Here is an 18526-nt window from a genome sequence, read left to right on the forward strand (position 1 = left end):
GGAATGAATTCAGGCTAGAGTCTACCCATGACTGGACGGTTCAAAAGAAATGACAAAATACTTCTTGCTTGAATGACTCCAGTTCCTGTCTAGTTTTATAGACTTAACTGCTCTTTCTCTTCCCAGCCTCACTTCTTAAGCCTAAAAGCCACTAAAGGACTAATCCAGAAGGACAATGATGTGCCCTGTCCAGTTCCCTACACCTGAATGAATAGTCAAAGGAATCCCAATTCTTTTTTTTCTTTTCTGAGAAAAGGAACAATACCTCAAATTAGCATTCATACCAAACATTAATATCTGATGATGAACCTACTTTTTTCCCCAAATAGGACCAATGAAATTTTATCTCAGACTATCCTACACCATGCCATTGAGTTTGCCTGGCTTACGATTATGCAAAAAAGAAAAATGTAAATGATTAACCTAACACCATGCTGGTTTACATGTATAGTGAATGATTTTGTTCAAAAGCACTTTCACATTTAGCAAGCAGTGTTCTGTTCAATGGCAGAGCATAGTTCTCCTCCTCAGCCTGATGGTCACTTCACTTCTGCTGTTTTCTACTCTATATCACTGACATAAAGTATTTGCAGAACATGAAGGAAATAAGTTTGCAGTGTAGGAATAAGATCTATATTTTGCAAAATTATTTTTAGCCATTTAATATAAATGCCAGCTATTTATAAAAATGGTTTTATGGTTTAAAATGGTTTAAATGGGTCAGTGAGGGGCAGCTAGGGTACCATCAGGAAGCATTTCTATGTAAATCGCCTAAAGAGATCTCAGAAGAAAGGGTCCTAACTCTCCAAGTGTCCAATAATTTGAGATGAGCTATTTTTTTCTTTGTCAATAAATACTTTCTTACCTATTTAAAATAAAAATAAAGTGGTTTAAATGGGAACAGCTTTAAACAAGATAGTTCCAGGACGGCCCTATATAGCTGAAATAAGCATGAAATGAGTCATAATTCAATTGAGATTGTTTACCACATTTTACTTCTTTATCCAAAATGGTAGGAAAATCAAGCTGTATCATTTGTCAGCTACACACTGCTGTAGGAAAACAAGCTGCAGTCTGTACGGTCTAATAATGACATAACTTCTTGAATTTAGCTTTTAGAAGAAAGATATTTTATATTAACATGGCTTTCCTGGGGAAGCAGCTTTCCTGTGTGTCAGGTTATACAGTTTCATTTGGTTGCTTCCAAAAGCTAGATATACCCAAATATACTGATGTAAAAGACCACTTGTTTTATTCTATATGTTAAAGAACAATTAGTATGCTTTTCTAATTCCTTAATGCCCAAACATGTGGCAAACACAAGGCACTCACATGTCTTCCAATGTCAATTGTGATAATCAGGGTACAAGCATTGTGGAGGGGAAAAAATCCTGATTCCTGAGATCTCTTCTCTTATTGAGAGGCAGAGCCTGTGGAAACCCCTGGCTGCTGTTCTTTGGGTAGGGAGATACCAAATGAATCACAGTATCGATAGGTAAGGTGGTCCTGGAGAGCAGTACTGGCTGAGAGATGCTGACTAAAGGGAGTTTCCTTGAGTTGCACAGCAGTCAGGTCAAACCAGGGGAAAGGCCTGGGGTGGAAAAAAAAAAATACTGTTAATTTTTCATGTCTGTTTTATACATCTGATTTGGCTGTTAAACATTTCCTTTAAAGAAAGTTTTCCAACACTTGGAAATAAGGTTCTTTATTTTCTATATCAAACTAATTAAAGTTCATAAACATTCAGCTACAATTATTTACTATGTGGATTTAATTGTACTTATGATGCATTTTGCATATATGTACATTTTTCTAAGTGCATCTGGGAGGGAATTCATAATTAAAGAATGATTATAATAATGACATTGACATCCTTTTCAGTATATTTTCCTTGAACTTAGAAATAGAATACATAAGGGGCACCTGGATGGCTCAGTGGGTTAAGCATTGGACTCTTCATTTCGGCTCAGATCATGATCTCAGAGTCATGAGATCAAGCCCCGCGTCAGGCATTGTGCTGAGTATGGAGCCTGATTAAGATTCTCTCTCTCTCCCTCCGCCCTTCCCCCCTGCTTATGTGCTCACTCTCTCTCTCTCAAAAGAAAGGAAGAAAGGGAGGGAGGGAGGGAGGGAGGGAGGAAGGAAAGGAAGGAAGGAAGGAAGGAAGGGAGGGATTAAGACAAGGATATCTGCTCTCACCCTCCTTATTTAACATAGTACTAGAAGTTGTAGACAATGTAATAAAGCAAGAAACGGGCAAAAAAGCATACAGATTGCAAAGACAAAATGAATCTGTCCCTACTTATAGATGACATGATTATTTATGTAGAAAATCCCAAAGAATCCACAAAAAGAATTTCCCAGAACTAATAAATGAGCTCAGCAAAGTCACAGGAAACAAGCAAAACAAAAACCAATTCTATTTATAGATATATTAGCAATGAACCCTTGGGCACTAAAATTAAAAATGCAATTCCATTCACACACACACAAAAGGAAACCTTGGATGTAAATCTAACAAAACATGTATAAGACTTGCATACTGGGGCACCTGGGTGGCACAGTTGGTTAAGTGGCCAATTCTTGGTTTGGCTCAGGTCATGATCTTGGGGTCATGAGATTGAGCCTGGTGTCCAGCTCTGTGCTCAGGACAGAGTCTGCTTGAGATTCTCTCTTCCTCCCCCTTGTCCCTCCCGCTCATGCTCGTGCTTTCTCTCTCAAATAAATAAATAAACCTTTACCAAAAAAAAAAAAAAAAAAGACTTGCATACTAAAAACTACAAAATGCTGACAAAATAAAGAAGAGCTAAATAAAAGGAGAGACATACTGTGTTCATGGATGGGAAACCTCAACATAATAAATATGTCTATTCTCCACAAATTGATCTACAGATGTAATGGTAAAATAAAAATTAATGACAACACCAAATGCTGGTGAGGATGCAGTGAAACTGGAACATACATTGCTAGTGATAATGTAAAACAATACAACCACTCTGAAAAACAGTTTGGCAGTGTCTTAAAAACAAACAAACAAAAAACAAAGCAAAAAGCATACAACTACCAAATGACCTAGGAATTGTAATCATGAGCATTTGTTCCAGATAAATGAAAATTCATGTTCACAAAAAACCTGTACATGAATGTTCATAGCAACTTTATTCATAATAGTCAAAAACTGAAAGAAAAAACAAAAACAAAACAGCTAAACTGGACACCACTCAGGAGTCCTTCCACAGATGAATGAGTAAAGTACGGTACATTCATGCTACAAATACTACTCAGCAATAAGAAGGAATAAACTATTAATATACCCAGCAACTTGGATGAATCTCCAGAGAATTATGCTGAATGAAAAAGGCCAATCTCAAAAGGTTACATACTCTCTGATTCCATTTATGTAACATTCTGGAAATGACAAAATACAGAAATGGAAAACAGATTAACAATTGCCAAGTTGAGGAGGAGATGGCCAATATGAAGGATCACTCAGTGATATAGACTTGTTCTAGATCTTGACTATATCAGTAGCATTATCCTGGTTGTAGTATTCTATTATAGTTTTATCATATCCATATAGAAATATTTGTACTAAAATTTGTACCATTGGGGGGAAGTAGATAAGTGGGTACATGGAATTTCTTTGTATTATTTTTCATGTGAATGATTTTTTGCATGTGAATGAGCTACCCAGGCACCCCAATAAATAAATATTTTTTTAAAAGTTGTTTTTTTAAAAGAGTGGGGATGGGGCGCTTGGGTGGCTCTGTCAGATAAGTATCTGCCTTCGGCTCAGGTCATGATCCCGGGGTCCTGGGATCGAACCACACATTGGGCTCTCCACTCAGCTGGGAGTCTGCTTCTCCCTCTCCTTCTCCCTCTGTGATCTTTCTTGCTTTTGCTCTCTCTCAAATAAAATATTTTTTTAAATAAAAAATTTTAAAAGAGTGGGGATGGGGGCACCTGGGTGGCACAGCAGAAGCATCTGCCTTCGGCTCAGGGCGGTGATCCCGGCGTTATGGGATCGAGCCCCACATCAGGCTTCTCCACTGTGAGCCTGCTTCTTCCTCTCCCACTCCCCCTGCTTCTGTTCCCTCTCGCTGGCTGTCTCTATCTCTGTCAAATAAATAAATAAAAATCTTAAAAAAAAAAAAAGAGGGGGGATGGAATTAAAAAGTACAATTCAGGGGCACCTGGGGGGCTCAGCTGGTTAAGTGTCTGCCTTCGGCTCAGGTCATGATCCCAGGGTCCTGTGATTGAGTCCACATCGGGCTCTCTGCTCAGTGGGGAGCCTGCTTCTCCCTCTGCCCTGCCCCCCTGCTCATGCTCTCTCTCTCACAAAAATAAATGGATACGATCTTAAAAAAAATTAAGTTAAACAAGTCTTTAAAAAAAGTTAAACAAGTGTTGAAAAAAAAGTACAATTCACCAAGAAGCCATTCATGTTATGAACTTTTATTCATCAGATGATATGGCTTCAAACTTTACAATTATCAGAAATATAAAGAGCATGTGAGAAACTACAGAGTGGAATACTAATTAGAAATACTAATTAGAAATACTAATATGTCATGTCTAACAAAACATCTGATGAAAATATAGAACAGCACTTTTTCAACTTTAATGTGGTTATCACTTGGGATTTTGTAAAAATGCAGATTCTGATTCCATATAACTAGGGTGGGGCCCCAGATTCTCTGTTTCTAAACAAATTTCCAGATGATGGCGTGGATCCCAGCTAGTCTGAGTAACAAGGATATAGTGGATTTGAATAACACAGGAACTTTGTGCCCAACAAGGTCATCGTTATTTTAAAGACCAATAGCACATAGCCAAAGAGGCTAGATGAGCCTTCTTAGCTCTTAATAATAATGTGATTGAAATTAAATGAGACATAAATATTCAATTCAAGAAGCTAAGAAAAAGAGCCACAAAATAACGCAAAAGAAAAGAGGAAGGAACTAATTATTAAAGATAAAAGTAGAAATACTTGAATTAAAAAGTTGACCAGTAGAATTAATAAATAAAACTATAAACCGATTATTTTAAAAGATCAATAAAATAGACAAGCTGCTAGCAAATTTAACCAAGAAAAATTTTAAAACATATACAATCTTAGAAATGCAAAATAAGATATAATCTAATGAGATTTTAAAAATACAAGTATAATCATAGGCCATCAAATTTGAAATCCAGATAAAAATGAAATATTTTTGCTAGAAAAATACCAATTACCAAAGTTGACTCAGGAAGTAGTAAACCTGAACAGATTATAAATTGGAAAAACTGAAAAGACTGTCAAATTGCAACTTCCCCTGCCAGATATTTGGATCGGAGAGATCTGCAGTAAAGTTCTGTCAAATCTTCAAGAAACCTCTAATTCCTCTGTTCTGTTCCAGAACATAAAGGCTTCCTAATTCTATAAGGTTAACACAGTGTTGATACCAAATTTGAAAACTACAGACCAATTTTATTTTTCAGTATGATGTAAATGTCTTAAACAAAATACAAGCAAAACAGATCTGGAAGCGTGTTATTAAGTAGAGTTTAAGAATGCAATGAAAGCTTAATATTAGAAAATCAATTTATGTTGTTTACAACATTAATTAAAGGAAGGGAGAGATAGGGAACCCAGTCTACACATACATTTTGGTCAATGTGACTTTTCTTTTTTAAAGATTTTATTTATTTATTTGAGAGAGAGAGAGAGCATGTGTACACAAGCAGAGGGGTCTGGGGGAGAGGCAGAGGGAGAAGCAGAATCCCTGCTAAGCAGGAAGCCTAATGTGGGACTAGATCCAAGGACCCTGAGACCATGATGACCTGAGCCAAAGGCAGCTGCTTAACCAACTGAGCCAACCAGGTGCCCAGTTAATGTAACTTTTAAGTCTTTTTTTTTTTTTTTAATCTGTAAGTTCCCCTTCCTCTTTTTTTTTCTCTTGCAGTTTATTTGTTGAAGAAATTGGATTGTTTATCCTCTAAAGTTTCCCATATTCTGGATTTTGCTGATTATATCTCATGGTCATTTAACACTTTACTGTCTCTTGAATTTGTATCTATAGACTTGATCACATTCAGGTTTGACTTTTTTTGATAAGAATATCTCATCTGTGTCTATTTTTTTTTCATTTGTGTCTATTTTTATCCAGAAACACATTGTCTCTCCTTCTGCAGTGTTAAGGCTGATTAACAGATTCAGTCTGATCTATTCATTATGAAGTTCCCCCATCAACTTTTCACCTAATGTTGCCTAGATTCATTATTTCATTAAAGGTTGCAAAATGATGATATTCCATCACTCCTTCATCATTTTTAACTTGATAAATAGTGCCAGAAGCCAAGAGCAAACATCCCACTCAGTGACTTAACATTAAAAACATAGCCTATTTTCAAGTTCATTTGTCAAAGCATATATTAATAGTAGTTACCTCTGGAAAATGGGATTTGAGGGAAGTACTTTCACTTTCAGTTTGGTACATTTTAGTTGATACCCTATTTACCACAAACATTTGTTATTTTTCTAATTTCAGGTCATTTTTTAAAAATTCACATGAAGGGGGAGGCTGGGTGATTCAGTTGGTTAAGTGTCTGACTTTGGCTCAGGTCATGATCTTCAGGTCCTGGGATCCAGCCCCAAGTCAGGCTCCATGCTCAGTGGGGAGTCTGCTTGTCCCTCTCCCTCTCCTTCTGCCCTTCCCCCCTGCTCTGTTTCTCTCTCAAATAAATAAAATATTTTTTAAAAATTCACACAGAGAATAAATGTGTAAGAAGGATTAAGATTTTGGAAAATAATGTTAAAGAGGACTTGGCCTACCAGATACCAAAATATAGATATACATTATAGTAATTAATCATAACATGGGAATAGAAAAATAGGTCCACAGTTCAGAATACAGTCTAAAAATATACCCACAAATATCTTGCAATTTAGCAAATGATAAAAATCTTATTTCAAATTGGTAGGAAAAGAAACAACTATTCTATAAATAATGTTAAGACAATTGCTTTCCGAAATGAATAGAAGATATTAAAAATCCCAAACTGATCCAAGATTTAAAAATTTAAAAAATAAATTACTATAAGAAAAGATAGAATATCTTAGGATGAAGAGGTTCTTAATAAGTATGACTTGAAACCCTAAAGCCATAAAGAAGTAATTTGACAATTTTGACTACAAAAATTAGAATCCCTGAACAGCAAAAGTTACCAAAAAGTAAGAAAAATATGAAAATTATTTCCAAAATACATAACATATTCCTACTAAAAACCTTTTATAAAACAATAAATAAAAGCAAACAATCCAAAAGAAAAATAGACAATATAAAATGAGAATAAGAGAGAACACAAGAGCAACAAGTTGGAAGCTGGAAAAAATATGGACAAATGATAACACTGAGCTGAATCTGAAGTCAACAATAGGGAAAACCAAGACACAGTCCATTTACATCATAGAACCCACAAAAGACTCAGGAAGTACATCAGGAAGTGGAAGTGAGATGGGACTAAAAATAGGATGATGGGTTGAAAATCTTTTAAAAGGGAGAGAGACCCTCACAGCACCCTACCCAACTGTACAGTCAGGAGACTGTCCCTCCTCCTCCCCAACAGAAGATGTATTCTCTGGAAGGGTTAAATAGAGGGTCTCTGAACAGGGAGACAATAGGTACTGTTGAAGGAAAGAATTGTTGAATAGAGGGGGTAAAAAGTAAAAAAAGGAAAAAAAAAATCTAGTGATAAGACCACCCCTCCTCTTACACACATATACAGCTTTCTTTCCCCAAGTTGGGTCCCAAAGACTTAAAGATACCAATATTCAAGGTTTTCCAGGGAAACAGCTGATCAAATCACTCTGTAATAAAGACCACAGTAGCACAAACAGAGTTTCCAAAAGGGGGTCAGCTCAGGGGTAGAACATTTGACTGCAGAGTTTCCAAGCAACTTTCTAGTACTGGGATCTTAAATATAAGCAGACAAAGTTCTCCATATACTGAACAAAGCTGCTCAAATGAGTGATAGAGATCAAAACAAGTGATCAGAAAACAACCTGAAAGAAACAGACTCCCCACAGAAGAAAAAAATTCTTTCACTTACATTCTTAAAGGGATAAGAGATGGTATTGCATAGTGAAATGACAACAGGATGCTATGTAGAAAAGGAATATTTGGAGACTTTTTAAAAAATCTTTGAAAATATTCAAAATAGGGGCCTCTCGGTGGCTCTGTCAGTTAAATGCCGAAGCGTCTGCCTTCATCTCAAGTCATGATCTCAGGGTCCTGGGGTTGAGCCCTGCATTGGGCTCCCTACTCAGCAGCAGGTCCTCTTCCTCTGTGACTTCTCTCACTTTTGCTCTCAAATAAATAAATAAAATCTTAAAAAAAAAAAAAGAAAATATTCAAAATAGGGGCCCCTGGGTGGCTCAGTCAGTTGGCTGTCTGACTCTTGGTCTCAGCTTGGATCGTAGTGTTGGGGTTGTGGGATTGAGCCCTGTGTTGGGCTCCCTGCTCAGCGGGAAGTCTGCTTCTCCCTCTCCCTCTGCCCCTCCCCCCTGCTCATGCACGAGCGCTCTCTCTCTCTCCTTCCCTCTCTTTCTCCCTCAAATAAATATTTTTTTAAAAACCCCAAGAATGTATTATTTTTATAAAATTTTAAAGACTACATGAAAGGCAAAAAAGAGAAAAAAAAAGCACCTCCTAAGAAAACAGTGTGGGAGAAATTAGAATAGCCAGCTGTCTGATGCCTTACCTTTGCTGAGATAGGTTCTTGTTATAGACTTGGCTGACAACATCATGTAACTGAAATATGGGGCAAGATGCTCCATCTTTCTCACAGGCTTCAAAGTGCACAGAGAGTAACAGTTCATTCAGAAGCTGTAGCACTTGTAAGTGAGGCATGTCCCTTGCGGTGCAGATGTTTAGGACCGCGTACAACACTCCCTCCAACCACTTGATATTGAGGATTATTCCCCCTACACATTAATGGGGAGGGAAATACCAGTTAGCACCACCGAAAGGGTTTGCCTAGAATGTAGGACAAACCCCAGACAGTGAACAGCCACGTTTTTTCCAAGATAGGTTGGTCATATGCACCTGAAGATAAGCAAACACTCCTCTTTGTAAGCCAAGAGCCCTAACTGTGCCCTTTATAAAAAATTGTGTGTCAACCCTACCATAGGAGGACAGGTATGACTAATGTAGACATTGCTAATGGCAAAAGCATCCTAGAAATCTCTAGAATGATCCTTCCAATAAGGAGAAGAGACTAGGGAAAAATACAAGACTAGAGCAGGGAAAAGCCGTTGAGTGCCAGACATCACATTCTCCTATTTCAATAGGCTCTTCATGTGTGGCTGTTTCTGGTTCAGCCTTAACAGGTCTGAAGGCTCAGACTTCTGCTTTCCCGAAAGAAGGCTGGCTTTTTGCCACCAAAACTGCTCCCATTCAAAACCTAAATAGCTGGGGGTGCCTGGGTGGCTCAGTTGGTTGAGCATCTGCCTTTGGCTCAGGTCATGATCCTGGGGTTCTGGGATCAAGCCTCTTGCTGGGCTCCCTGCTCGGTGGGGAGCCTGCTTCTCCCTCTGCTCCTCCCCCCACTTATGCTCTCTCTCTTACTGTCTCTGTCAAATAAATAAATAAAATCTTAAAAAAACGAAACAAAAAAACTAAACCGCTGAGAATGTGTCCAGCCTGTATCCCCCTACACACATACCCAAGACACACACACACACACACACACACACACACACACACACACACACGGATTATAAAATAGCACCAGGCCAAGAGGAAAGTAACTTTCAAAAGAGTGCCAAAAAACGAGGCAAGCCATTACCAGCAGGACTGTAGGGGCAGGTAGCCCGAAGAATCACAGGATCTCGGAGAGCAGCTGTGATGTCCTTATTGGCCCCCCAGATGTTGACAAAATCTTCAACACAGTGATACTGAGGCCGCAAGATATTGGTGTGGTTCAGTAGGAGTTTCAACCTAAAACGAAAGCCCCCAAGACAGGGGGTGCAAAGCCAGGACTCCCATAAGCCATCCCATAATCAACTGCGTTGGATCGCATCCAACCCCAACCACTTCCTGCCCCGCACAGCACCGCCCAGAGGCAGCACTGAGGGCACTCCTTATCAGTTGGATCCTTCAGCAGTCTACCTGACATTTAGTGAATGTTGTCTCGTGCCAGGCACTAGGCTAGACAGCAGGGGTGCAAAAATAATATTTGACACATGCTATCACTTTTCATGTTGTGGACTGCCGGTTTCCCCTCCCACTGATGCACAAGGGGAACACACCAGTTAGCTTCCAGCGGTGGCCGGAAGCAATGCTCCATTGCAGTTCTAAACATTTGCACATCAAAGAAAACAGTCCACCCACAAGGGCTGTTTCTGGAGAAGTGGGGAAGACACAGTTAGAAACACTGGCTGGGTGTTGCAGGTGAAGTTGCTTCCACCTTATTACTGGGAATGACCAACTCCAAGGGGTGGGGGGGGTGAGAGGAGCCAGATATGAGGGGACGGAGCAGTTCTGCCAGCTCCAGTTTCACCCTAACAGGATACCTGGCTATTGGGACAGCAGCTACAAAGCTGTACACGATGCAGCCTTTTTCAAGGCGGGTTTGAATTTCTAGGCAGATGTTAGGCAGCTGAGATGGCAGGCAGCAGAGGAATATCACATTGGCCCAGTCCACCAAATAAGGGTTATGGTAAAAACACTGGATTCCCAGTTTCTGGAACTCATCTGGGGGGCATAAAGGAAGAAAGAAAGATTAGAGTACAAAGGAGTTTGACCTAAACCTCAGCTGTGGGGAGAAGATGACTATGACTTTTTCTCAAGTCCTGCCTCCACATAAATCAAAGAGACCCCCTCTTCACATCTTCTAAGAGACACGGGCTGTGCCCTAACTCCATTATCAAAGCAGCCAGTGTCACTGCAGCTGTGCTTGAGATTATAATTCATCCTTATCCTCTTTTTACACTAAACGCTAGAATTCTTTAGGTAGGTTTTTTTGTTTGTTTCTTTGTTTGTTTTTTAGGAAGAAAAAAATCTGGAAGAAGCCTTCTTGCTCTAATTTACTGGCCGTTTATCACGTGCCAGGTAGTGTGCAAAGTACTTTATGTACATTATCGAAGTCAATCCTCACAAGGACCTTCTGAGATTAGTATTATTCCTATAACATAGATGAGGAAACTGAGGTTTTGAGAAATCATGGGGCTTGAGCTGATGGGAAAGGCTAAGAGGGCGGAAGAATATAGGGCAAAGGCTGGGAGGAGTTTGGAAAGATATAGTTTCAGTAAAGTATATGCAACTTACTGTGAATAAGATAGTTTTAAAAGTCGAGAGAAATGTATTTGCATTCAGTCCCTGGCAGTTAATCATTTGTACTTATTCGATAGGAATATCAAAAGTAAAAATGTAAACTCACATAAGGTAGTGTGTTTTAAGGGTTATTGGAAAACAGAATATTACAGACATTGGAGAAGTGAGTTCTTATTTTAACCACCAAGAGTACATGATACATTTGACGCTGATGTTATCTGGGCCCTCATAAACCTGGAAGATGAATGGGACAAAGAGGAAGTTTAGAAAACATTCCCATCCATTCTTCTTTCAAAGGTTGTTCTCAAAAGTGTATAGAATCTGATGCTGAGGGGCGCTGGGTGGCTCAGTCAGTTAAGCATCTGCCTTTGGCTTAGATCGTGATTCTTAGGGTGGTCCCTGCTGGGTGGGCAATCTGCTTCTCCCTCCCCCTCCCCCACCCCAGCTCATGCTCTCTTCCGTCAAATAAATAAATAAAATCTTAAAAAAAAAAAAGAAAAAGAAAAACTAAATTGATGCTAAGCATTTTGAATTCTTTCTTCCTTACACAACATGCAGGAATGTTCTAAAACTGTAATTTTATTATTAATAAATACAGTGCTTTCCAAAGAATATATGCACCTTATTGAAACATATATACTAGTCCTATAAAATTTGAGAAATTTGTCTTACATGGTGAGATTTTTTTTAAAAAGGTTTTATTTATTTATTTGACAGAGATCGAGACAGCCAGCGAGAGAGGGAACACAAGCAGGGGGAGTGGGAGAGGAAGAAGCAGGTTCATAGTGGAGGAGCCTGATGTGGGGCTCAATCCCATAATGCCGGGATCACGCCCTGAGCCAAAGGCAGACACTTAACCGCTGTGCCACCCAGGCGCCCCTTGTAAGACTTTTTTTAAGTTTAATATAGAAAGAGTGTTTGCAAATTAATAAGAAAAATTCAGGCATTCCAACAGAAAAACTGGACAAAAAGAACTCAAAAAAACGAAATAGTAATAAAGCTATAAAACATATTCAGTTCTTCTAGTGATCAATGAAGAATATATTAAAATGAGAAAAATTTAAAAGGCCTATTAAAACGGTGATTAAGGGGCACCTGGGTGGCTCAGTTGGTTGAGAGTCAGACTAGGTAACCTTAAAATCATGATTTTGAAGAATGTTAAATAATAGAATATGCTCACGATACATTCAGTGAAAAATACAGACTACAAACAACTTTGTCACAGTACCAATTATTGATCAAATTTGATATAGTCAGAAAAATACAGGAAGGAAATGATAACCCTGGAAAGATATTACAGAGAGTTATTATTTACTTCCTTATAGAGGTAATTTTCTATAATATGCATAATATTATTTTACATTTTTATTATTAGAGTATAATTTATATACAGGGCAATGCATAGACCTGAAGTATCTAGTCTGATCATTTTTGACAAATGCATACACCCATGTAACTCATACCTCTCTCAAGATATAAAACGCTTTCATCTCCTTAGAAAGTTCCCTTCCCACCCCCCCAGTCAGTCTCCCCAGCAGCCACCACTGTTCTGATTTCTGTCACCATAGACTAGGAAGTGGAATCATTATAAAACATTTTTTTAACTTAGTAATTGTTATTTATTTTTTTTAAAGACTTCAATAAGTTAATTAGAGAGCATGAGCAGGGGAGGCGCAGAGGGAAAGGGAGAGAGAGAATCTCAAGTAGACTCAATGCCCAGTGCAGAGCCTGACACGAGGCTCCATCCCACAACCCCAAGATCATGACCTGAGCCAAAACCAAGAGTTGGATGCTCAACTGACTGAGTCACCCAGGCACCCCACTAATTGTTATTTTTAAAAACACAAGGTCAAATATTTGGAACTCGTTAATACTCACCAGACTCTAACTGATCCAGTTAGAAGATTTGAACTCTCTTTGGAAAGCTTCTCTGTATCAAAGACCCAGAAAGCTATCTTACCACCAAGGGCACAGGGAGGAGAGATGAATAGAAAACATTTACATGGAGAAGAAAGTTTTCCTTTTTCCTTTTTCTTTTTTTTAGTAAAAAGATAAAGGTTTATTTGATCTGAAGAGAAACAGGAGCATAAGAAAGTTGTTCTAAGGAACGTTAAATACCATATTTCTGTGGGCGCCTGACTGGTTCAGTCGGTGGAGCTTGCAACTCTGGATCTCAGGGTTGTGGGTTTGAGCCTCACATTGGGCATAGAGATTACTTAAAAAATAAAATCTTTTTAAAAAACCACACACTTGGGGCGAATGGATGGCTCAGTCGGTTGAGTGTCTGACTCTTGATTCTGGCTCAGGTCATTATCTCAGGATTATGAGATTGAGCCCTGCTTCACGCTCCATGCTCGGTAGGAAGTCTGTTTGAGATTCTCTCTTTCCTGCCTCGCCCTCTGCCCCTCCCCCAACTCGCACGCACATGATCTCTCTATAAATAAATAAATAAATAAATAAATAAATAAATAAATCTTTAAACACACACACACACACATACACACACACACACACCTTTCTTTTTTCAGGGCTAGCAAGCAGAGAACCCAGCATGCGTGCAGGGATTCCTTTTTCAAGGGACCCTTTCAAAACGGCCTCATCAATACCCGAGTCCCTCTCTGCCACACACTGCTCCTCACCCAGGGCCTCTGGCCTCCGAGTGGATATCCTCAGATTCTCAGCAGGGATGGGGACAAGCTGAAGCAGTACACGAGCCAGCTGCTTCCCAAGGTGGCCACCTCCAATGATGCCCACCTTTAACTCATCATCATCACGAATGCCAGTAAGCAATGCAGTCAAGAGACAGCTGGAAGTTTGCTTCTCATGGAATGATTCCCTGGAGAATGAACACACAGACACATAGGTAAATACATGTACACCCTGGAGCTCTTAACTGTCACCCTCCGATGTTCTCTGCTTTAACTTCCTCATGTGGCAGCCTGGTGGCACCTTCAGTAGTCCAGAGATAAGGCATTCCAAATAGGTGCTACTTACCCAGCATTACAGGGGAAAGAAATGTTCCCCCTGAGTGAATTTTCCACAAAGTAAAGCATACCCCTTCGAGGGACCAAAACTTGTTTAAAAGATTTTTAAGTGAACGTACTTTGCTGTTGTTACATGTACCATGCATTTCCCTGCCTTCATAAACACAAGGTCTGAGTATTTAACTGTTTGACTCAGAACGATCCTTGTGAACAGCCAACTGTTTCTGCAGCATCCTGGAACACTGGGGGCCAGTTCCTTCACTGCTTCCTGGGCAGACAGCTGTCGGTTTTCATTGCCATGAGAAGCATAGCCCCCTCCTACCATACACCTACTCTTACTGGTTTGCTATTTTAGTTTTGCATACATCTGGGTAACCAGGTAACCGCTTTTTTCAAACATATGATTTTTTATATAAAAGTAAGTGGTATATAGGGGAAAACAAAGCTGAGAAATTGAGGATCAAAGGTTTGAGGTCACTCTTTCCAGAGGCTCACTTACTGCTGGTTCTGGATATGTTTCCTTGGCCTAAGGTGAACAAAGTCTGACCTCTGAATATATAAGGCATTGTTTACTGTTGTTATATGACAATCTTCTATTTGTTCTCTATTTCTGTTAAAATTAGTCTTAAGCTCTGGAGTTTCCATATAAACATCACAAGCCATTTTCTATTTAAGGCATTCTATTTAAGCGTTTTCTCTGTGCCAAATATAAAATGCCTCCCAGAAAATTCACATTTTGGTCTCTCACCACTCATCTGGGATGCAACCAGAAGGTTTATGTATTCGTATCAGTCAACCAATCATCAAACTCATTAAGTAGCCTGCCTCTTTGTGTATCTGCTATTATCTGTAACATGTTCAATTCAGATCTGGTCCCACCATCCAGGAGTTGATCTAATTTCAGAAAAAAGTAGTCTGGGGGCGGGGGGGGCGCTACCAATGTTCCAGGAGTAGCTTATCGAATTCAGGAGTCTGGGCTTAGGTATACTTTCTGTTTAAATGTCCAAAGCCATATTGTACAAAGACACCAGAGGTCAGGACTAGACTGAGCTTCTTTGCAAATCAGTATCCCTGGGTTTCATGAAAATCCCTTGACCAAAAGGACCCCCAAAGTTTCAGGTGGCTTTCCTGTTAGGGAGAATTCCACTATTAGCTCAGCCCTGAAAGGAAGAACCAACCTCATTTTCGGCCAACAGCCACAGGATAGCTAGTCATTGGTAGCTGTGGAGAACAAGCTGGTGGTCCTAGTAAGTGAGTGAATGGGTGAATGAATGATCATTTAATCAATCCACCCACCAAAAGGAAAACACCACAAGCTATGCTTTGTTATGTAATGACAGCCAAGGGACTCTGGTATGCATTTCCCAGTGCCTTCAGACCAGGAGTGATTGACTATGGGTTGGAAAAGTTAGGAAGACACTCCCCCTGCCAAAGGTATCCTCCAATATAGAAGGTTTAAGTCATTTGGATTCTCCACAGGGATATTCTTCTCCATCTTCCTGGCCTTGGAGACCTAGCTTACCTCAAATTACAGAGTAGCTTGCAGAAGAAGGTTGCATGGGCACAGGCCTTGATCATCAGCCCTCGAGAACGGCCCTGCAAATACAGCCAGCTGCGATCTTCCTCTTGAATCCCATACTCAAACTGCAGGGACTCAAGGTCCCCCAGCATGTCCATTTCCAAGCCACCATCTCCTGCAGTGACAGATACCAGTTTGGCTCCCTGTCTTGGAAGACGAGGGAGTCTATGCAGGAGGGTGTGTGCCCAAGTCACAGGCTCTCGTGATGGTGGGCTTCAGCACCTCTCTCCTCCCACATTCTGTACTTGCAGTGTGAGTCCTGGAGGATTCACGAAAAACCTGAACAAAAATCCAAAGTAATGTTCCTCCACGTAGGCTACATGCACTCTTTTCGACAGATGCATTTACATTAGTGTGGGTTTTGCAGATGCTCGTGGGCCAGGACCTTCTCCCTTCCATTCCCTCCTAGGCTTTAGAAATAGGACTGGCCATGTACACCACACTTCAGGGGAATTTTTTTCACTCAACTGTGTTCCCCAAAGGATAGGAAAGAGCCCAAATTAAATAACATGGTCTCCTGCCTAGGGCAAGGACATCTGGATTTTAGAAAATGAAGCCAGAGATGTATAAGCCCATTTACATATATCTTTCACCAACCAAAGTGAGGAGAAGGTGGCACCACTCCTCAGTGTTTCTGGTCCTGGAGAGTAAGAACTATATTTCCAGGGAGAATTACCCAAGAAAGTTGTCATTATGACTCCGTAGCTACCAGATTGCTTCAGTCTCTGTGCCTTAAAGGGGCCAGCCCCACGCAGAGGTTTTCAGACCTGCCTTGTGAGGACAGGAATTCTTTCCACTAGTTTTTTGGGTTTTTTTCCCCAAGGATTTATCCATTTATTTGACGGGGTAGGATCAGAGGGAGAGGGGGAGAGTCTCAAGCAGACTCCCTGCTGAGTGCAGGATCTCACGACCCTGAGATCATGACCTGAGCTGAAATCAAGAGTTGGACGCTCAATTGACTGAGCCATTCAGGTGCCCCTTTCCACTAATTCTAGGAGCACTAGAAACAGGGAAGTATGGGATCCTCCTTTTCCTAACAGAAGGTTTTAGACTTCTAGTTTTTACCCAGACTGTAATATCATACAGATCTCAGCACTGCTCAAGGAGTTATTTTTCAAACTCCTTCTTTTTGTATTCAAGATCCCAATGAATAAGATGACGAAGTTCTGGGGATCTAATGTACACCGTAGTGACTATAGTTAATTATACTATATGCCTAGAATTTGCTAAGAGTAGATCCTAAATGTACTCACCACATACACACACACAAAAGGTAACGATATGAGATGACAGATGTGTTAGTTAACTGAACTGTGGTAATCATTTCATAATAAGTATCAAATCATCATGTTAAATATATACAATTTTTATTTTATTTTTTATACAATTATACCTCAGTAAAGCCAGGGAAAGAATCAGTGATATTTAGAACTCTATTTTATGATAGCAATGGCAAAACTGAGATCAGAAATGAAAACTACTAAAATTTCTAATCCACTTTTTTTTAAAGTAATCTCTACATTCCATGTGGGGCTCAAACTCACGATCCCGAGATCAAGAGTTGCACCCTCTACAGACTAAGCCAGGTAGGCACCACTCTAATACACTTTATAAATTAAAAAAAATTGAGGTGAAACTCACATAACATAGCCATTTAGAAGTGAACAATTCAGGGGCGCCTGGGTGGCTCAGTCAGTTAAGAGTCTGCCTTCGGCTCAGGTCATGATCCCAGGGTCCTGGGATTGAGCCTGGTGTCGGGCTCCCTGCTCAGCGGAGAACTTGCTTTTCCCTCTCCCTCTGCTACTCTCCGTGCTTGTGCTCTCTAATAAATAAAATCTTAAAAAAAAAAAAAGTGAATAATTCAGTACGTTCACAATACACTCACACCCACTACCTCTAGTTCCAAAACATTTTTATCTTCCCAATGAAAGGAAACCCTTTACCCATTAAGCAATTACTCCCACTTGCTGGCCACCCTCCTCAGCCCCTGGCACCATTTTTCTGCTTTTTGTCTCTGCAGATTTACCTTTTCGGGATGTTTCATGTGAATGGAACCATACAATATGCAACCTTTCATGTCTCTGGCCTCTCTAATCCCTTTCACAGCAGGGCTTTTTTAAATAAATTTTTTTTTAAATTAAATTCACATTAGTTAACATACAGTGCAGCACTGGTTTCAGGAGCAGAATCCAGTGATTCATCACCACATACAAACCCGGTGCTCATCCCAAGTGTCCTCCTTAATGCCCATCACCCATGCAGTCCATCCCCCCACCTACCTCCCCTCCAGCAACCCTGTTTGTTCTCTACAGTTGAGTCTCTTACGGTTTGTCTCCCTGTTTTTATCTTATTTTACTTTTCCTTCCCTTCTCCTTTGTTCATCTGTTTTGTTTCTTAAATTTCACCTGAGTGAAATCATCTGATTTTTGTCTTTCTCTGATTTTGCTTAGCATAACACATTCTAGTTCCATCCACATTGTTGCAAATGCGAAGATTTCATTCTTTTTGATCAGAGTAATATTCTATTATGTGTGTGTGTATATACACACATATATATGTATATATGCACACATATATATATATATAAAATCACACACACAGATCTTTTTATCTGTTTATCAGTTGATAGACATTTGGGCTCTTTCCAC

General features: G+C 39.8%; 2 protein-coding genes across 4 annotated transcripts in view; one reads left to right on the forward strand and one right to left on the reverse strand.

Annotated features, from left to right (window-relative positions):
* The window catches only part of TMED8 (transmembrane p24 trafficking protein family member 8), a 69209-nt gene extending 53218 nt beyond the window's left edge, over positions 1-15991 (reverse strand). The window contains exons 1-4 of the mRNA XM_019807094.2: positions 15822-15991; positions 13955-14151; positions 10556-10736; positions 9829-9980 (exon numbers count right to left, since the gene is read on the reverse strand). Of these exons, the coding sequence (XP_019662653.2) occupies positions 9829-9980; positions 10556-10736; positions 13955-14151; positions 15822-15976 (685 nt within the window). The 5' untranslated portion in view covers positions 15977-15991. The remainder of the gene's footprint in view (positions 1-9828; positions 9981-10555; positions 10737-13954; positions 14152-15821) is intronic.
* The window catches only part of SAMD15 (sterile alpha motif domain containing 15), a 36767-nt gene that overhangs the window by 13685 nt on the left and 4556 nt on the right, over positions 1-18526 (forward strand). The gene's annotated exons all lie outside the window — the stretch shown is intronic.

Source organism: Ailuropoda melanoleuca, chromosome 14, assembly GCF_002007445.2.
Source record: "Ailuropoda melanoleuca isolate Jingjing chromosome 14, ASM200744v2, whole genome shotgun sequence".
Lineage (NCBI taxonomy): Eukaryota > Metazoa > Chordata > Mammalia > Carnivora > Ursidae > Ailuropoda > Ailuropoda melanoleuca.